This window comes from Grampus griseus, assembly GCF_964374135.1.
Source record: "Grampus griseus genome assembly, chromosome: 5".
NCBI classification, from domain to species: domain Eukaryota; kingdom Metazoa; phylum Chordata; class Mammalia; order Artiodactyla; family Delphinidae; genus Grampus; species Grampus griseus.
The window spans coordinates 62,246,507-62,262,566 of NC_138998.1; the positions used below are offsets into that span (position 1 = coordinate 62,246,507).

The 16,060-nt window shown below is 46.3% G+C and overlaps 1 protein-coding gene across 1 annotated transcript; it reads right to left on the minus strand.

The window, feature by feature from the left end:
* Positions 1 to 6,469: 6,469 nt before the first annotated feature.
* Positions 6,470 to 15,655, minus strand: TMEM41A (transmembrane protein 41A). The gene is made up of 5 exons (XM_082654942.1): positions 15,473 to 15,655; positions 13,515 to 13,668; positions 10,756 to 10,917; positions 10,204 to 10,342; positions 6,470 to 8,266 (listed from the first exon to the last, which is right to left on the minus strand). The coding sequence occupies exons 1-5, from the start codon at positions 15,589 to 15,591 to the stop codon at positions 8,046 to 8,048; spliced, it is 795 nt and encodes a 264-aa protein (XP_082511068.1). The 5' UTR covers positions 15,592 to 15,655; the 3' UTR covers positions 6,470 to 8,045.
* Positions 15,656 to 16,060: the final 405 nt, after the last annotated feature.

Sequence of the window (16,060 nt, forward strand, 5' to 3'; positions counted from 1 at the left end):
ATGAAATTAAGTCTCACTGAACATTTCAATCAAGAATGGCAGGGATCTATTTTATTGAATATTCTAGCTACTGTAACACTGATATTTATTTTTGTTTGACATTTTAACACTTTGTACTGTAAAGAGTGAACTATATATGATAGAGAGAAAGACAATAATTTCTTGCAAAAAAAAGAGAGAGAGAGAGAGAGAGAAAGGAGGAAACAACAGAAGTGGAATTCAGGAGCAACATCCTTGGGAATCTGTGGAGCCAGGAGGTATTAACTGCTGCTTGAACAGGGGACCAGTTCCTCTGGCCATAAGTGACTGAAGAAGAGCCAGAGCAAGACATACTGAACATTTTAGAAAACAAAAACAGCAAAAGAAAAGCAATTCCAGGTAATCTGTGAACAGACCACATTAAATTCACCCAGCTTGTCCAGATGGGTGATGGAAAGACCTAGACAATTTTGGAGACCAGAGACTTGCACCCAAGGCCTTTGAGGGCATGTGCTTCCTCTAGGAGGAAAAAGAAAACTGCGTGTGTCAGAGCTGATCTCATTTTTAAAACGCTGAGCAGCGTTGGTAGTGAGACTTACAGACAGTGTCCAACCTTGTCCTTGACAAATTTTCTGCTTTTTATGCTGTCAATGTCACTACCTTGGCAAATGCATTACCTTGACCGATGTGTTGATTTTTCAGACTCAAGTGCCAGTTTCCTGTAGCCTATTTCCTTTCCACCTGTTGGCCGCTTCTTTTAGGGAAAAAGGGGGCAGGGGAGGGAGAGCCTGAGGAGGAGAGAAGGAGAAGACAAAAAGAGAATGTCCAACAGTGTTGGAAGAGCAAATGTGGAATTTGTAAAAGGACATTCTCAGAATGTCTCAGTTCAACTACGTGCAGAAGATGGGATCACCCCACCCTGGAACCAGGTTGCTTGTCTACTAGAGTTTTATTGATTTAAACAGAACAGTCCTTGAAGACAGCTAGGAGGTGTGTCAGTCTGCCCGATGTCCAATCCCAAACCATCCCCCATGTTTTTATTTGTTAACTCATTCTATCCCAGAAGCTGTAGTGACTGGCTACCACTATCAGAATAAAGGCAAAATAAGCAACTTGCAAAGGGCAACCCCTCCCCTATCACGATAGCATTTTTGTTAAATGCTACTTGTAACATGTTATTTGGATCAATGTAGTTTTGAATAATTGGATTTGGAAATTCATAGAAAGAACAACTGATGCTAAGCAGAGATTGGAAAAATATTGTCCAAGGCATGAGGTCCTTCCTGTCTCTAGGGTCATGGGCTCTGAGAAACATCCCAAGGTACCTCATGGTGCCTTGGCGTTAAGGAAATTTTTATCTAGAATTTTATATAAAAACAGATGTTGGCCTAGTTCCTGTCTCTGTCTCCAAAATCAGTTAAAGCCAAACAACCTCGAAGCTCAAGACCTGGAGAGGGTGGCTAGACGCTCTGATATTGCATCGGACTAGACTTCAGGAAAGACTTACATACACAGGTATTAAACCATTTCCAGTACAGATGAAAACATCACCCTCCTCTGGGTGTCACTGATTGCATTGGCCAAAAAGGAAAAGCAGGAGGGAATATAGAGCAGTTCCTTTTGCTTGTTTTGATCCCTCCATTTGTTTACACTTTATGTTGAGACATTGATTTAAAATTTAGTGTCTGTAATTTATAGCTCTTAGGTAGGCTGAAGGAAAATATTTAACTTATACAGAGAGCAGTATTGTTTCATTAAATTATTCCATTTTGTATAAATTCTGTAGCTGGACTACATGAAAGATCTTAAGTTATGGTATTATTATCATTGTTATTTTATTTTATAATTATCTTTCTCATTTTCTGTCGATCAGAAAGTGTGGTTTATGGTGTAGCACAATGATTGTTTTTATTGCTAACCATGAATTATTATGGATTTTTATGAAGGAATGAAAATGGAACTGCCATTTGGGAGCTCCCTGGTATTTGTCTTAGCGGTATTCCCTCATTTTCTGTGTACAACAACAATCATCTGAGGATGCGTGTACCGCCCTGAGGTCCAGTGGATACGTTGTGATTTTGACTTGATCGCAAAAGCTCCTAGGTGGGCATCAGATGACTGAGTGGTGGACAAAGAGTTCAAAAGCTGTACATTTTCTCGAGTTTCTTAAGAAATAAAATCATGGGACTACATTAGAAGCACAAACAGAATTATTTAATGCCCTGAGAGGAACAGGCCTACAGGGAATCTGCATGGGGCCTGTGGGGTAGATAGTTTCAAGAACTGGCAGCATAGTTTGTAATCTCCTTCCTACTAAATCCCATAAAACCAACATTTTTCTCCTAGTTGGGAGACTATAAAAAGGAAATAAAGAGATGGCATGACCAAAAAAATGCCTAACTGTGATGTCACCCCATAGCAAGACAAGAGAAATTCTAGAATGAGGCTTAGTCTCTTAGTCACAGAGCTGGAAAAGTACCTTGAAAGCCCATATTTTTCATCCTCTGACTTCAGACCACACCATACTGTGAATCTCTCTGGTTCATTACTTCTGAGAACAGAGAGGCTACAACTCTGTGTCCTCTTTATTTATTTATTTTTTTTTGATGTGGACCATTTATAAAGTCTTTATTGAATTTGTTACAATATTGCTTCTGTTCTATGTCTTGTTTTTTTGGCCGCAAAGCATGTGAGATCTTAGGTCCCCAACCAGGGATCAAACCTGCATCCCCTGCATTGGAAGGTGAAGTCTTAACCACTGGACTGCCAGGGAAGTCCCTCTGTGTCCTCTTTCTGTCCAACATACAACACTGACCCTTCAGCGTGTCCAGGTCTTGCCCACCTGTCGTGGCCAAAGAGGAACATGAAGGTTAACGTGTCTTACCCCTTTCAGTGATGGTCTTCCTGGAAAACCCACCCCAATACCTCATAATTTTGATAACTTTTTTGAATTCCCATCTTGACTGTCTGTCATGGTAATGCCATATACCTGTCTGGATTGACTGTTATGAGCAAGTTAGCATAGCAAACAGTATTGAATATTCAAGTCATTCACTCTATTGTCAAGAGTTGAATAGGGCTTCCCTGGTGGAGCAGTGGTTGAGAGTCCGCCTGCCAATGCAGGGGACACAGGTTCGAGCCCTGGTCCGGGAAGATCCTACATGTCGTGGAGCAGCTAAGCCCATGTTCCACAACTACTGAGCCTGTGCTCTAGAGCCCGCGAGCCACAACTACTGAGCCCATGAGCCGCAACTACTGAAAACCGCATGCCTAGAGCCTGAGCTCCACAACAAGAGAAGCCACCGCAATGAGAAGCCCGCACACCACAACGAAGAGTAGCCCCCGCTCGCCGCAACTCGAGAAAGCCCGCACACAGCAACAAAGACCCAACGCAGCCAAAAATAAATAAATAAATTTATTTAAAAAAAAAAAGTTGAATAAAGTTCCACGTTGAACATTTTACTTATTTTTTAGTAGAAGTGACTAGAGGCTTCAGAGAACAGTGTCTTTAGTCTAGGTTAAAAGAGAAATGCCTTCTCTATCCCAGGCTACCCTTCACTGCCTGCCTTGAAATAACCAGCACAATTTTGAATTAGTGTGTGTTTCTTTGAGAACAACTCCACAGTCATCTGAAGAGTGGAACGAAGAGCTCAGGGAATTTAAGAGCTAATTCTTCAGTCTGACGACTGGGTGGCAGTGCTTTAAGGAATCACAGGACTATGATTTCAAGCTTCATTGTTGATCAAAAGTTTAACCCCCTTGAAGTGAATTCCACATTCATTTAGCATCTGGTTTTGACTGACTGCAAGATAATGAGTTTTTATTTGTTTTGCAGATGGGCATTTGGTTCTGATTCCTATCTATTTCTAGATCATGTCCTCTGAATAACAATTCCTCTTAAAATTGCTTGGCAGAGGGACTGAGAAGCCTGCATCCTCCTTTGCAGTTATAATAGACCTTACCACCACTAAAGTTTGGACCTGTTGGTGAGATTGTGGGGAGCACCTACCCAGGGAGGTGAAGGTGTTAACTGTGTTGTATGATGGTTCGGTATGACCAGCTTGAAGTTCACATATTTTAAAACTTTAGTATCAACAAATCCATCCTTCTAGAATTAAGGATATTTTAGTAGGGTTTAATAAGTACACTGGACTTCCACTTAAAGGCCTCATTGTACTAAATTTTCCTCTTACCCTAAGTAATAATAGATTTGATGATTTGGGGTTTTCCTGGTACCAACCCAATTTTCAATGCCCTCTCCCACTGTGGAGCATTGACGTTTTTCCAGTGTGAATGCATTCTTATCGATCAAAAGATTTACCCTTTTTTTCCATGCCCTTTTGTCTCAATCCGCCCCCCTTCCTTAAAATGTTTCTACTTGAACTTCCTGTGACTGAATTCTACAAATTCCAAGGAATTCCTGCCCTGCTCTGCAGTATAGTGCCCTATGTTGTATTTTGTTTTTCTACCAAGCCAGAAACCAAAATACCACCTCATACCACCATCTGCCATCTCCACCCTCAATACCCAAGACCGTGGTATTTATTGATCACCATATTCTTTCCTACTGAGCCTGGACATGGCCTCAGAACCTCTCACAACACAGCATTTGGAGCCATAATTGGCACTTGATTGGAATTGGTGTGCAAGGAGAGATCTGTTTGCTGTCCCAGCTCTAACCTCATAATTAATTTCCTAAGGTGGTTTGAGATCTCGAGTTAGCCCTGATGGGAGAATGACAGGATATACCAGTGTACTCCTTATAGATCCCACCCTACAGCTATCAGGGGGCAGCACCAATGACAGCAAAAAGGCCATGTGCCTCCACCCACTGCCCTTTTGGAGTACGATTCCAATTGTATATTGAATTCCAAAATGTCTCTTCATTTACATCATTTCATTGTTAAATGAGCATGTTCCTCCACCACCTTCTATAAACAGAAAGTTAATACAAGTCCCAGTTACTTGCTTCTTCCTTAGACTCTATGAGACTGATGTACCAAAACGTGACATTCTTTTCAAGACTCTGACTTGTACTGTCAGTATGAATTTAGTGCCTTTCTAGGCAGCAAGATTTTTCTTCATTGCTGATTTCATAGAATAAATGTCCTAATATACTCACATCGCCAATGTTAGCAGCCTCACAGACTAGCACATAAGAATCACATTAGTCTGCCTGTTTGCATGTTACAGCCAATACTGCAAGCACCTATTCAAACTGGAAGGAACTAGACTGCCAAATGGAGGACCCCTGTGGAAACTGGAACACTTCTCAGGGACAGGTGGCAGAAGAGGGGAGCTCTGAAATCACTGTTCTGAGAAATAGGGTAACCCCAAAAGGGTTAGGTTAAGGCTTTTGTTAACTGTCACGTAACCGGAGCATACTGGCAGGATTTCACACAGGGCCAAGCCCCCAAGCAGACGGTAAGGCCACTGTAAGAAAACGTCCAGCCAAATCCCAGGCCTACTCGCTAGAGCCACTTCACAGCACTCAGGGGCACGCTGGCTCCTGGCCCCAGGCTGCTGCCCAGTGACCAGACACACAGGGTCCTCCCGTGGTTGCAGACCAGAGGGAACCCCACCAGAAGGCGCAGGCTAATAGGAAGATGTCCCTTATTGACCGCATCGCCCGGGTAGCTCACTACCTCGAGCGACCACTTCTCAGAGTCTGGAAGTGGGACGACCCACTTTGATTCTTGATTGCAATAATTTGAGTTCCTTTCAATTTGGAGCAAATTAACTTCTTTTGTAGTCAAGTCTCAGAATGATCTCCCTCATCTGTGTCCTCTGAGGTCTCCGGTACTATTAGTTCCCCTGCTCCCTGTGTGGGTTCTGATGCCGGCTCCCTCTTTGTATTGAACAATTGTACAGCGATGGGAACAAGAGCGACTATCAAAGCAAACAAATGCATGGAATTAAACAAAAAGTGTACTTCACTGTTTTCTGTCCTGTCTTTTCCTTATAGGTACTGTTTGTGTCCTGAGAGCTGCCTTCACAAGTCTCAGTATTTGTCAGAACTTACGGGAAAGGAAGACTTTACATGACTGGGTCTCCCGCAGCCAGGAAAAATAGGTCATGGGAAAAGCTGGTTTCTGGGGCTCTTTCGTCAGACACATCCACAGAAGGAAGAGATGACCATGATTTTCTTTGGTTATCGTCTCTTGGTGATTATTCTGTCGTATCCTAGACAGGCACTCTTCTTCTTCCCTACGACTTTCCTGCTGCCCATCTTACAGCTACTTCTGTGGTATTAGTACCCTACTATAAAGTATGCATACGAGGGAAAAGGCAAAAGTGAAAATCTGGCTTCCAGTGTGTACAACTGGTAAGAAGCTTGAGAGTAGAAAGCTAAGACACCACTTTGGATTGTCTGATTTTCAGCCAATCCTGATTCCCACTGGCAATGGGAATTGAAAGTTAGCAACATGTATAAACACACACCACACAGAATATTTATATCCATTTATTTGGGAAATTGCTTTGCCTGTAAACTCACAACTGATAAGGCACATTGTTGCAAAATCACGGGGGAGATGGGAGAGAGACCAATCCAAGGATCTGGATAAAGGGCAAAGGGCCATACTTTCAATAGTGTAGAGAGCTTCCTTGTGTCTCCCCTTCCCTCCTCCTACTTCACAACACAAAGAGCCACGGATCTCCAAGTCCAGTTGGCATCCTCCTCACTCCCACTCTTGTTATCAAGCTTCTTTTAAAGCAACACATCCTTAAAAATGAAGTCCTTGTTGTGTTTTTTGGATTATACCATGTCCAAAAAACACTGCTTGGAAATTCATTCTCTGTCATGAATTCCCAAGAATTCATGTAGAACAACTGGTCTACATTAAAGCCTTGGCAAGATTCTTGGCCAAGCCAAATCAAAAACCCAGCAGATGGTGCCCAGGGACAACAGTTCTGCTAAGAAATGATGAGTTACTCCTGTAGGGTACAGGATCCCAGAGCTGGTCATTTTAGGTGCCAAGGCCCTTCTGTCCTTGGAAGCATGAACAGGTCTGTGCCAATTCAATCCTGCAGCCATAGGAAGCCATGACAGCTACAGATCATTAAAATACAACAAAACAAATTAATCCAAAACCAAATTCTCCCCTTAATTCACCTGAATTAAAAGATAAAATAGAATTATTCCCTCCGTTATTCTCAGGAAATGACAAAATGAAAAAAAGCATTCAGAGGGTATACTGGGTGATATTGGAGTGTACTGAATCCATTGTCCCAGCAAGACAGAGGAGGGATTTCCACACAGAAAGGACAGACTAGAAAATGTACTCACAGTCATTTGGTTCAAGTGAGTCAAGGGTTCTGCCCATCCAGATGGGTAAGAACTTCTCCAGAGTATTCATAACATACAGAGTTTGCTCCACTGATATTCAATAGTCTGTTTGCAATCAGCTGAATTGTCAGGACATGCAAACAAGAGGAGATGTGACATATGTGGTAACATCAGTGCGTCTGAACACAAAAAGCATTACAGCAATCACTGTGGTTTTGAGCTGTACATGGAAATCCCATGCAGTTTGTCAGCTTGTTTCCTCTGATTTATGGAAGAGGTAGGTCATCAGCAAAACAGTGCAGAAGGATCACTCTTCAGGAGACTAACAAGATGAAGAGTGGTGTCAGTGATGTGGGTTCACATGTCATTATCTACACTAATCATGTCCACGAGGGACGTAAAAGGATAACACCTGTCACAACAGCTGATCACTGTGCAGACGAGGCGCCCTGGACAAGGGCAATCGGCAGCCTCTCCCGAAGCAGCTCAGGGCTTGGCCTGAGTTCCTTGTTATTCAGTAAAATACAAACAGGATTTGCTAGGAGGCCATCCATTTTGCAGAGTGTCCTGCTAAATCAGGGCTGCCTTGAGAACCTGATATAATTCACCTTCTAGAGCACAGAGTGTCCTTCATGACAAGACAGTGCACACAGAAGAATAGTGTCTAAATCAACTGTTGAGAATAATTTAAAAACAATGAGGGGCTTCAGAGGACCACGCCCATTACACAAATAAATAAACAGTAGAGTCCAGGGACGAGGCAACCAAAGGATCCAGATCAGGTGTACTTTCTACTATTTAGATGATGAGCGTTGCTCGTTTCATTCAAATGTAGGTCCTTCTGACTAAATTTTTTAATGAGGGTTCCAGGAACTAAGGCCACCAGGGCAATGGCCAACAGCTTAAAGGCAGTTTCCCAGGAGAAAAGAGCATCCAGAGAAGTCAGGGTTGACAGGATGGAGCCCGTCTGCACACAGATGAAATTATATGGAATCAAACCTTGAAGAAGAAAAGGGAAAGAGCCTGTTACTGGGGAGCAGGAAAATGAAGAACAATAGTCCTTCAGAAATGTCACCAGGAATTCACAACAGTGACTCCAGTTTTGTACTGTTTTTGCCCAATTCCTGACCTCTAAACATATTACGTCTTTCCCTTCTTTTCCACTCTTGCCCCTCCTTTCCTCACTTCCCACATACATTTGTCTCATTCAGCAAAAGGACTTGAGATGGTTCACAAAATATATATACTACAGTAAGATTAGACATTTTTTTAAATAGGAAAAAACAAAATGAATGGAGAATAAAACAAAATGAGAGAAGAATAAACAAAGTACAGTTAGTACTTAAGCAAAAATGCATAAAGTTCACTCATTTGCTAGAGGTGACCCCAAATTTGGTTCTGAGCGCCCAACAGCCAAAGTAAAGAGAAGCACCAGCATTATGAGGTTTACAGTACGCCTGTGATAAAAACAGGTTTCTTAGAAGCAGTAGTACTACTCATGTTCTGTACTGTCTGTAAGAGGTCATCAAATCCACTGGATCCCACAAGTCTGACTGGTGGCTAGAGAGGCTGGTTGTATAACAAACCCCTGGTGAAGTTGTTAAAAACACATCTTCAGGGCTTCCCTGGTGGCGCAGTGGTTGAGAGTCCGCCTGCCGATGCAGGAGACGCGGGTTCGTGCCCCGGTCCGGGAGGATCCCACGTGCCACGGAGCGGCTGGGCCCGTGAGCCATTCCCTCTGAGCCTGCGTGTCTGGGGCCTGTGCTCCGCGATGGGAGAGGCCACAGCAGTGAGAGGCCCGTGTACCGCAAAAAAAAAAAAAAAAACCACATCCTCGGGTAACACCCCAGGGATTCTGGTTACCTGGGTCTGGGGTAGAACCCAGGAACCTGCATTCTAACAGCCTCTCCTGACCCCCACTCCCAAGATTCTGATTGGTTTGGGACTCCCTGATGATCTGATCCACTCCTCTAGTAGATGATGCCTCAAGATCATAGACTCATGAAGGTCACACAGCTTGTCAGAAGGGTAACTAGAATCTCAGTCTCTGGAGTCCTTCCAAGTCTCGTGCCACCTGGGTGATTACAGGCTGCTAACAGAGGTGCTGAGGCATGCTGTCTAAAAGGCTGTCTGACAGAATTAGCCGTGGTAGATTCTGCTTCAATTTAAGATCTCAACTTCTCTCAGGAATTCCCTATTAATAGCAGCTGCTCAACCACAGATTTGTCATGTCTGACCCAGAGCCCTGAGTAGCCTTCCCTTCCATGTTCTAAAGAAGGGTTAAGAGAGGAGACCCTTGCCTTAGGTTTAGAGAGGGTGGTTTGCTTCCAGTGTGGAGAAAGTAAGTCAGTGATTTTACAGGCTGTTAACAATTTTACCATTCAGATGGTTCAAAGCTCATACTTAGAGAAACACTGCTCTAGTCCTAGCCCCTCATTTGGCCAAGTGGCCCATGAGGGTAAGGAGCTTGTTGAAGGTCATACAATTGTCAAAAGGCAAGAAGGAACCGCACTAGTACCAGCTCTTCCTAAGGCAGATCTTAATCAAAACGGGCCAAAGCCAAACAGGAAGCCCCTTGCTCTGACCCTTCCCCTGCCTCCACTTGCCTTCTGCCCACGTCCCCTCACTCCAACTCTGCTTTTACTGAGCCCTTACTATGGGCCAAGATGTGTGTGTTACACAGATTACTCTTCTAATCCCAGGGCCTGGCACAGTGCTTGGCACACAATAGGCATTAAATACAGTTACAGAATGAACAATCCCTATTTTTTCCAGAAGTATTTTTATGGGTTTTCATGTTCAAGCCCGAGTAGGTCTGCAGTCAGGAACAATTACTTTAGATAAGGCCTTTCGATGCTCTTCATGAGCCTGTGCTCGCAGAGGCAGGCACATGCCCAGGACAACTGTGAGACTCAAATTTACACACCACGTCTTACCGATAAGAACAGAGAAGAAAAACTGCACGATGGGGATGTTCAGAATTGGGGCCGAGAGGTTCAAGAACCAGTTTGGCGTCATGGGGAAAAGTCTCAAAAACAGTAAGAAAAAAAACAAGCTGTTTCTGTTCTCCTCCACCTGTAGCCAAAGAAGACAAGGCCATTAAGAAGCAGAAAGAGTCTCCAGGTATTGAAAATCTGTTAATGCCAGGCACTGTTCTACATACTCTATTTTACATATTCTATAAATTCCAGAGCAGAGATTCTTTTCCTCATTTTTAAAGTGGAGGTACCTGAGGCTCAGAAAAGTCAGGAACCTGCCCAAAGACACAGGCTCAGAAAAGTCAGGAACCTGCCCAAAGACACAGAGTTGGTAGTGATGGAGCTGGGATTTGAGCTCAGATCTGCGTCTCCTGGAGACATCAACAGGACCCCTGGGACATCCTGAGGCAGGATAGAGGAACACTGTGGGAGATCTCTGCCCCTACTCCCCTCAGGGCCACGTGGTAACTTTCTGGGGGCCCGGCACTTAGATGTACCCCCTCGCCTTACCTTCCTCTGCAGCAGGGCCACTCTGTCAGGAAAATAGGAGACCACCAGCTGTTTGCCAAAAACACTGGAGAGCAGGTAGCAGCATGTGGCACCCACCGAGGTCAGCACACAGCACAGCAGAAGCCCCAGCCATGGCCCAAACAAAGCACCGGCTAAAACATTCTGCAAAGAAAACAAATCCTCTGCCATGAGAACATCTGGCAGCTACCAGCCATCTTGTCCTAGAGCCCAGGAGTCCTAGGTTCCCTCCTCCTTCAGTGATTTTCCTGGAGAAAACCTAACTCCCACTCTAAAGAGATGAATGAAAAGTGATGAAGGGGCTTCCCTGGTGGCACAGTGGTTAAGAATCCGCCTGCCAATGCAGGGGACACGGGTTCAAGCCCTGGTCCAGAAGATCCCACATGGGCGCTCTAGAGCCCATGAGCCACGACTACTGAAGCCCGCGTGCCACAACTACCGAAGCCTGCGCGCCTAGAGCCTGTGCTCTGCAACAAGAGAAGCCACCACAATGAGAAGCCCGCGCACCGCAATAAAGAGTAGCCCCCGCTCGCCGCAACTAGAGAAAGCCCAGGTGCAGCAATGAAGACCCAACACAACCAAAAATAAATAAATTTTTTAAAGAAAAGAAAAAAAGTGATGAAGGAGCTGGGAACTACAGCCCCCGGCCTCGGTCTCCTCACCTTTGAAACTGGGAAGAAGATTAAAACCTCAGCGGGCGAGACAATTAAATGGGGAAATCTGTGTATACAGCCCCCAGCCTGCCACTTGGGCTGTGCAAGGCCCCGCCAGCCCTGGTGCCCTAGGAAGAGGCAGCAATGAAGCTCACAAGTTATTTCTGCTACTTTAAATAAACACAAACCATGAATTTTCCCTCAGGAAGACCTCCTAAGCTTTAGAAAATGTCTCATGTCTTTCCTTCCTGTAGGAATTACTTCTCTATAATGCTAACACTGGGGGTTCCATGTTGACCAGAGTTCTAGCTGACACTCAAAAAAGCCTTAGATTGACAAAAATGGAAAAGTGAACTAATACTTCCTAAGTGCAGTTTGGCTGGTAGACATCATCCTGCCAAACATGGGATCCAAGAGAGAAAGTAAAAGGGGAACCTGGAAGTGAGAAGGTGGGGATCTCCTCAGCACCTACTATGTGCTTGACTACAGGTCTGATTTAATCCCCACTATGACCCTGTTTAGTATACCATCCTCACCCCTTCTATAGGTGCAAGATTAAGTATCGTGCCCAGAGTCACACGAGGCAGAGACAGGATTCACCTCCAGGTAGCAGCTGGCTCTTCGCCCTGAAGAGGGATCAGCTCAAGAGAGAAAGAGGTACAGGGGAAGCCCCAGGAGTCAGTCCCTGGCCTCAAGCACCATACACACCCCCATCTCTCTTGGCAGAATGTGTTTGCTTTTCTTCCAGTTTCTAACAAACTGCTTAGGTGGATCCAGCCTGAGCTGAATGTTGGGGCCGGAGGGAGAAGCAGGGCAGAAGGAAGCTTTCAAGTCTTCCTGCTCAGTCACCCAATCATTCAACAAGTGCAACAAGTGCCAGGCAGCACACCATCACCGTGCCAGCCCCTCTGCACCCACTGTGTCATTTAATCCTCCCATGTAACAATCCTAGGGGGTTACATAGGAGAATGCCGGTTCTACAGATGAGGAAACAGCATTAGAGAAGTTAAATGACTTGCTCAGGGTTACACAGCTGGGATTCAAACCCAAAGCCATAACAGACATATACATTTATACCAACCAGCTTAAAATGCTGCTGGGAGGACAGCACAGATTCTTCTGTATCATCTGAGATGGCAACTGATGAGAAGCACCCAAGAGCCCCAGCACAAGCCCAGGTCTAACACTGTGGCTCCCGAGAGCCAGGGGGCCGCCCGGACAACCAGAATGACTCGTCTTCTCCACACAGGGAGACTTCCCAATCCTCTACAGCCTAACATCACCATGAACAACCTGCATCTGTTCGTCAAACATTTATAAAGGCACTTCCCTGGGCCAGGCAAAGAAGCACATAGGCTGAGAATAAGGAACAGGTCCTGACCTCAAGGAACTCACAGACTAGTGGAGAAAAAAGATTTTAAAAGAATCATCAGGGGCTTCCCTGATGGCGCGGTGGTTCAGAGTCCGCCTGCCGATGCAGGGGACACGGGTTCGTGCCCCAGTCCGGGAAGATCCCACATGCCGCGGAGCGGCTGGGCCCATGAGCCATGGCCGCTGAGCCTGCGCGTCCGGAGCCTGTGCTCCGCAATGGGAGAGGCCGCAACAGTGAGAGGCCCGCGTACCACAAAAAATTTTAAAAAATTTAAAAAATTAAAAAAAAAAAGAAACACCAACATGCGGAGGGGGAGAGGTCTCAAGGACAGTGCTCCACACCTATCCAATCCTTAGAAACAAAAGCAGCATACCTGAGAGGAAAGGCAGGCTCTGGAGCTGGGCGGATGTGGGTTCAAACCTCAGCCCAACCCCCTCCTCGCCTTGTCACCTGGGACGGTTACTTAACTTCTCACCATTCATTTCCTTATCTGTAAAATGTGGATAAAATTGTCCATTGTTGGCTCTTAGGAGAATTAAATAAGGTCGTGCAGGTAAAGCAACTAGGACAGTGCCTGACACAGGGAAAGCCATCAACAAATGGTAGCCACAGTAGTCTGTCCTCTGGACCGTAGGATCTGCAGCCTAAGGGCCCCTCTACAAAGACAGAAGGTGGCTTCCCGGGAGGCAGGCACAGGAGGAGGACAGGATACTGACCAGGAAGCTGGAGCCAGGGATGGCAAAGCCCTGTTTGTAGAGGTAGGCACTGCAGAAAAGCAGGAACACGTAGGCCTGATGCTCCTTCCGGTACTCTTGAAGGACCTCAGAGAGTTCCCGCAGCTCGGCCAGGTCCGAGGGGAACCACAGTGACCTGAGATTTGGAAAAGCAGATGGAAACAAGAGTCCAGATCAGCCTAATACCTAATAAAGTCACTTGTTGTGTCTTCTTTCCAAAGTAGGTTTATAAATGTGACCATCATCTGGTCTGCTGGGAACACACACTTAATGGGAGGCCAGAATAATGGATGACCTGATATAACACAGCAGAGGCAAGGAGAAGAGCCTTGGTTTGGAAGCAAGGGACCTGGCATAGCATCTCAACTCTGCTACTGTCCAGTTGTGTGATCTCAGGCTAGTCCCTGAGCCTCAGTTTCCTTATCGGAAAAATGAGGGGTTGAAGGTGGATAATCACTAAGTTCCCTCTTAGCTCTCAGGTTTTATGAACTATTCTTAAGAGGCAAATGGATTAATTTCTAGGCAAGTACTAAACGTCCTAAACTGCTTTTCTTTCTAGGAGTACCCCCTCCCCCTAAGCTTTAGGCCAAGGACAATTCAAACTTCACAGTGCTCCAAAGTTACTAGGTAAAACGACTGCTTTATCAGTCACAAAAGAGCCAATTAAAGGTTCCCTGGGAAAGAATATTTGTCCATACCATAAACATAATCTTCTTGATAATATGTCAGGCTTGGAACCAACCCTTTCAAAGAGCCTGCTTTTCACCCTGCCTCTCTATATGATCCTCAGTGCACTCTGAACCCTGTACAAGGGTTACAGTGTAAAGGCTACCTTGCCTCTGCCAGCTGAACAACTCTTGAATCCATCAATGATCAATTATAAGCAAACCCTCCTGTTTCTCATCAGAATATTTCTCTTAGTATGTCTGACACCCACAGCAGAGTCTTCCCAGCTAGAGTAAAAGAATACAGTCACTGAAAACAGCTGTCCTAATATTCAAACATCAGTAACATCCTTGACACACTTCCATTAACTTTATAAACAGTATGCTGGTTTATCACGACAAATCAGCCCGGTAGGTATTTGTACTGCCTCCTGCCTCAACCTGTCAGGGAGTAAAAGGAAAAGAGCAGAGACAGCCAAGAAAAGACAGCAGATAATTAATTAGTGAACAATTTAAAGTTGTCTATCAACGTTTCTCCTGAAGACCGGATGCCTTAAAGCCCCAAGGGCAGACCTGACAGAAGTGTAGTGAAGTGAAGTGGGGAGGACGATGGAGTGAGGCTGAGAGCAGTCGTTAAGAAGGGGCTGCGGGCCGCATAGCACAGGGAGATCAGTTCGGTGCTTTGTGACCACCTGGAGGGGTAGGGAGGGTGGGAGGGAGGGAGACGCATGAGGGAAGAGATATGGGAACATATGTATATGTATAACTGATTCATTTTGTTATAAAGCAGAAACTAACACACCATTGTAAAGCAATTATACCCCAATAAAGATGTTAAAAAAAAGAAGAGGCTGCGGGTCCACATAGAGGCGAAGGTCGGATGCAAACGGGGATCAGGGCTGGGCCTGGGAAGGCGACGGGAACACCGCTGAAGAGGCGATCCAATGGCGGGAACAGAGGTGCTCCAGCAGGATCCACCCAAGGTAGGGCGCCGCGTTTCCCTCCGCAAATCACCACCCCAAAGGCACCAGAGAGCACTCCCGCGCAGCCGGCAGCACGCAGGTCCCAGACAGGGCCAGGCCCCGCTCTCGTCCACCCGGTCTGCCCAAGACCGTGTAGACGCGGCCCAATCTCCAGTCCCAGAACTGAACCCCAAATCCCAGCCCCCGATGCCTCCGATCCAGGAACCCGAAAATCCGATTCCTAGACCCCATCCTCGGACCTGGCTCCCTTCCTCTGACCCGAACCCCGGCCCCCGTCACCGCCGCCACGCACCTGTCTCCAGCCTCCTTATCTGTGCCCAGTGTCGACCCGCGGGGCAGTCGCGTCGACAGCAAGTACAGGGCGAAGGTGCAGCCGGCAAAGACCAGGAGGAGGCCGAGCACGGGGCGCATCTCGGCGCCAGCAGCACCCGGACCCGCCCCGCCGCGGAGGAGCCTGGAAGCAGCGCCAGGAACCTCGCTGCTAGCGGACTGCTACAGCGGAGCGCGTTAGTGGACGGACAGGGGCGGGGGTCCGCTCCAGGCCCCGCCCCCATATCCTGGCCCCACCCCCGGCCCGGATTCCGCGTGCAGTTGGCTCCAGAGTCCAGCAGAAAGCTGTCTTGCAGCCCCTCTGCGCTTGCGTCTGCCCTCCTTCCGCCTGTATATCTTTTTCCTACGTTTATATCTGTCCCGTTCTCCACTTATTTGCAGGCTCTCTGCCAGGCGGTAGGTGGTCCGGGGTGAATCACCAGCCCTGCCCACAGCGAGCTTGCAGTCTAGTGGTCAAGACGGCCTTGTCGACCACCAGGTGTAACACAAAGCAAATGCAGCCCGCGTAGAACCAGAGGCTCCAATCCAGTGCGGTGGGATAGTCAAAGCG

What these genes read in the sequence shown, in the direction of transcription:
- TMEM41A (XM_082654942.1), bottom strand. Translation starts at nt 15,591, where the DNA reads ATGCGCCCCGTGCTCGGCCTCCTCCTGGTCTTTGCCGGCTGCACCTTC. An exon ending in GATAAGGAGGCTGGAGACAG is followed by an intron (nt 13,669 to 15,472) that starts GTGCGTGGCGGC and finishes TCCAAATCTCAG; the next exon opens with GTCACTGTGGTTCCCCTCGG. An exon ending in TTTCTTCTCTGTTCTTATCG is followed by an intron (nt 8,267 to 10,203) that starts GTAAGACGTGGT and finishes TTCTTCTTCAAG; the next exon opens with GTTTGATTCCATATAATTTC.